Raw genomic sequence first — 3,793 nt, forward strand, 5'->3', positions numbered from 1 at the left:
CCAATGCAATGTGGTTACGCGAATTTTCTGCAATGTTTGGAAAATCCGACTTTTTACCACCCTTTTCTTTCCATGAAGCTCTTGGGGTGTACTTGTTTCGAGTTTACCTTCTTTTTTTTTATTTGGAGCACTCAAAATCCAACAAGGAGAATCGTTTATATTTAATGTGGTGGTGGTATTTGTACATTTATTTATTTCACTTGGATTGATGTGCTGATTTTGATGTGGTTTTGGAAGCTTTGCAGGTTTGTGTCCTTTTGGGAGTGTTGACAGAGTGACATTTGTGAATGAATGAATTTTCATAATCTGGCTTCGTCATGCAAACTGGATAAATTTTGAGAGGCTTCACTCCAAATTTGGTACTATCTAGTTTTGAAATATCGTGACATTCGTGCATAATCTAAAAAACTAAAAACTAAAAACTAAAAACTAAAAACTAAAAACTAAAAACTAAAAACTAAAAACTAAAAACTAAAAACTAAAAACTAAAAACTAAAAACTAAAAACTAAAAACTAAAAACTAAAAACTAAAAACTAAAAACTAAAAACTAAAAACTAAAAACTAAAAACTAAAAACTAAAAACTAAAAACTAAAAACTAAAAACTAAAAACTAAAAACTAAAAACTAAAAACTAAAAACTAAAACTAAAAACTAAAAACTAAAAACTAAAAACTAAAAACTAAAAACTAAAAACTAAAACTAAAAACTAAAACTAAAAACTAAAAACTAAAAACTAAAAACTAAAAACTAAAAACTAAAAACTAAAAACTAAAAACTAAAAACTAAAAACTAAAAACTAAAAACTAAAAACTAAAAACTAAAAACTAAAAACTAAAAACTAAAAACTAAAAACTAAAAGCTCTTAACTAGAACAAAAAAAAAAACAAAAAAATACATATTTTTTTATGGAATTGCAGCATAAAATGGATGGTGGAAAAACACTAGGTGTCACCTAGGATTATCCAAAATCTCCCATATTTTCATTTCATTCTAGTCATGGTTGGTCAATACAATGTCCCGTTAAGAATTTCAGCAAAATCAATGCAGACTTACTAATTTTGTTACACGTGCGCTTCCAAGTGAGCTTCCCACTCACGGACTTCAACATCAAGTACGGAGCACCCGCAGTGAAAAGCTCTCTTTTTCGATAATGTGGATAACGTGGAGCTAGAAGCCAGAAGGCATCAAGTAACACAGCACACGGAACACGAAATGATGCCGATGTTCTACACCATTCAGTAATGCATCCTAAACTTTAGCATGTATATGGCCCTTCCCATCCAACGTACCCTGGTTGAACTTCCAGCTTTCCAAAATCAAATGTGGATCTCAGCATCTTAAATAGGATATGAAAGTAATAACAGTCGTTGCTCAAAAAATGGTTTTGATCTAACGGCTCCAGCATTGATTTGAATTCGTCTTGAGGTCTATATGCTTGAGAAGTAGTTTAGGGTTATGGAGGCGATAAGCAGGAATTCAATAGTTGTGATCAACGATTGCCTTTACTACAGGCAAGGTTGTCTTCTAATTGCATTATGCGGTAGCATTTTTCCATCCCTGTGGATCGTTAGAGGTACATTCGTTTTGAATTCTTACTTTATTTAGGGCAGCAACAGTTACAACTCTAGCGAAGTCAGGCTTGACTGATCAAATTTTAATCCAAAAAATCATTAGTTTTTTCACATTTTTTTTTCTTTTGCTCTGCAGAATTCATTAACATTACTTTTTCCTGGTTTTTCCCCTTGCCTCAGACTCGACAAACCAACGACCCAAACAGCGCCGAGCAGCAACAACAGAGCGAACCCGAATCGAACCAAAGCAGCACGCACCAGAGCAGCAGCCACAGCTACCAGCAGCCGTCGTCAACGCAGCACCGGTTGGCCGGATCTCCGTCGAGCAGTGCCAACGCGAGTCCCGTGATCGGCCGGAACATGCCCCGCCACCAGCACCAGGACACCGCACCCAGTGACGATGGGACCTCGAGCAGTCTGGACGGGAGTGTCTTTGCCGCCGACGGAACTCCGACCGCTTCGGGGGCGTTGGCCAGGACGCGCCGCTCGCAGACCTCGGAATCGATCACCTCCAGCAACTTTAACTACAGTTTGAACCGGAGGTTCATCTCCAAAAACCAGATGAAGGAGTTCCGGGAGGCGTTCCGGCTGTTTGACAAGGACAACGACGGGTCGATCACGAAGGAGGAGCTGGGCACGGTGATGCGATCACTGGGGCAGTTTGCCCGTGTCGAGGAACTGCAGGAGATGCTGCTGGAGATTGACGTCGATGGTAGGTTCAAAAACTAGACGGCATGCTGTGATCATGAAACACATTTTTTTTTCTTTCCCCTTAGGTGATGGCAACGTCAGCTTCGAGGAGTTTGTCGACATCATGTCCAACATGACCGACACGGTGGCGGAGGCATCCGCCGACCAGGAGGAGCGCGAACTCCGGGATGCGTTCCGCGTGTTTGACAAGCACAACCGGGGCTACATCACGGCGTCGGATCTGCGGGCGGTTCTGCAGTGTCTGGGAGAAGATTTGGACGAGGAAGAAAGTTAGTTCGGAGATCTTTTACTCTACCAATGACTAATTTTGCCGTCTTTTCCAGTCGAAGACATGATCAAGGAGGTGGACGTCGACGGCGATGGACGGATCGACTTTTACGAGTTTGTGCACGCCCTCGGAGAGCCGGAAGATTCACAGGAGAACGACGACGAGGAGGACCCCCTGTCACCTCCGTCACTGTCGTGTGACGTAAACGCCTAAACGTCAGCATTCCTAATTCGAAAAAGGGTTAAATTTGATAGAAGAGAAAAAAAACAGCAACAAACAAACGATATCACATATTTACTATCTTGAGCAAATATTTCGCTTACTCGTAATTGTAATTCCTCTTGAAAGTTACAAACAAAAAAAAATCAAACAACATTTTGCTGATACGAGAGAATCAATATGATAAATTACCAAAACAAATCTAAGAAACGGTAGTATAGTGTATGCAAACATATCAAAGTTATCAACAGAAAAACCAAATCGCTAACCAATTTCGAACAGAATCCGCAAAATAAAAAACAATGCAATACACATGAACTTATCAGAATTTTAAGCGAACCAAATCCAGAACGAAACATTCATCAAATCAAAAAAGTAAGAAAAATAACTAAACCATAAACTAAGAACATTCAATACCACTATCAATGTTGTGAACTTGAAATTTTTAAATTATCGATTTTTGCAATCTTTAACTGTTTTTAAAAGTCAAAGTCATACGCTAGTAGAACACACACACATAGTGCGAGGGAATGTAATTTTTAGCTCGAGAAGGGATTGGAGAAGAAAAGGAGTGAAACCAAGCATTGCGGAGAAAAAATTTAACATCAACTTTTACAAACTCTTTAATATATTGTTACATAAGCGCCAGTGTACAATCTTTAAACATACCATGTTGGATAATAAACATTAAAACTATGTATTACTGTCAATGTTGGGTGGAAAATGTCTCAAAGCTAGTAGTATCACATTGCCTTTTTATATATACAAAATGATTTTTTTTCTAATATTTGATCACCGCCATCTTGAATTTAAAAATTCTAAATCACTTTATCGTAATTCAGTGGTCATACTGAGGCACGACAATCAAAAATATTAGAGCAAAAAAAAATGTTTTTCGTGACTCGGTTATTCGAAGTGAAGCCGTTGCATTTTTTTTTAAGTTATTGAAGTATGCTGAAAAAGGCATGAAATTGGAACAAATTGGGAAAATGTTTCTCTAAAAATAAGCTAGTCAACGACAAA

General features: G+C 38.0%; 1 protein-coding gene across 5 annotated transcripts in view; it reads left to right on the forward strand.

Moving 5' to 3' along the window:
- Positions 1–3,480, forward strand: part of LOC6042557 (calmodulin-like protein 1) — a 59,152-nt gene extending 55,672 nt beyond the window's left edge. For all 5 annotated transcript variants that reach the window (XM_038261455.1, XM_038261450.1, XM_038261451.1 and 2 more), the window contains exons 3-5: positions 1,753–2,284; positions 2,349–2,552; positions 2,607–3,480. In XM_038261455.1, the coding sequence (XP_038117383.1) occupies positions 1,753–2,284; positions 2,349–2,552; positions 2,607–2,764 (894 nt within the window). In that variant the 3' untranslated portion in view covers positions 2,765–3,480. The remainder of the gene's footprint in view (positions 1–1,752; positions 2,285–2,348; positions 2,553–2,606) is intronic.
- Positions 3,481–3,793: the final 313 nt, after the last annotated feature.

This window comes from Culex quinquefasciatus, chromosome 3 (genome assembly GCF_015732765.1).
Source record: "Culex quinquefasciatus strain JHB chromosome 3, VPISU_Cqui_1.0_pri_paternal, whole genome shotgun sequence".
NCBI lineage: Eukaryota > Metazoa > Arthropoda > Insecta > Diptera > Culicidae > Culex > Culex quinquefasciatus.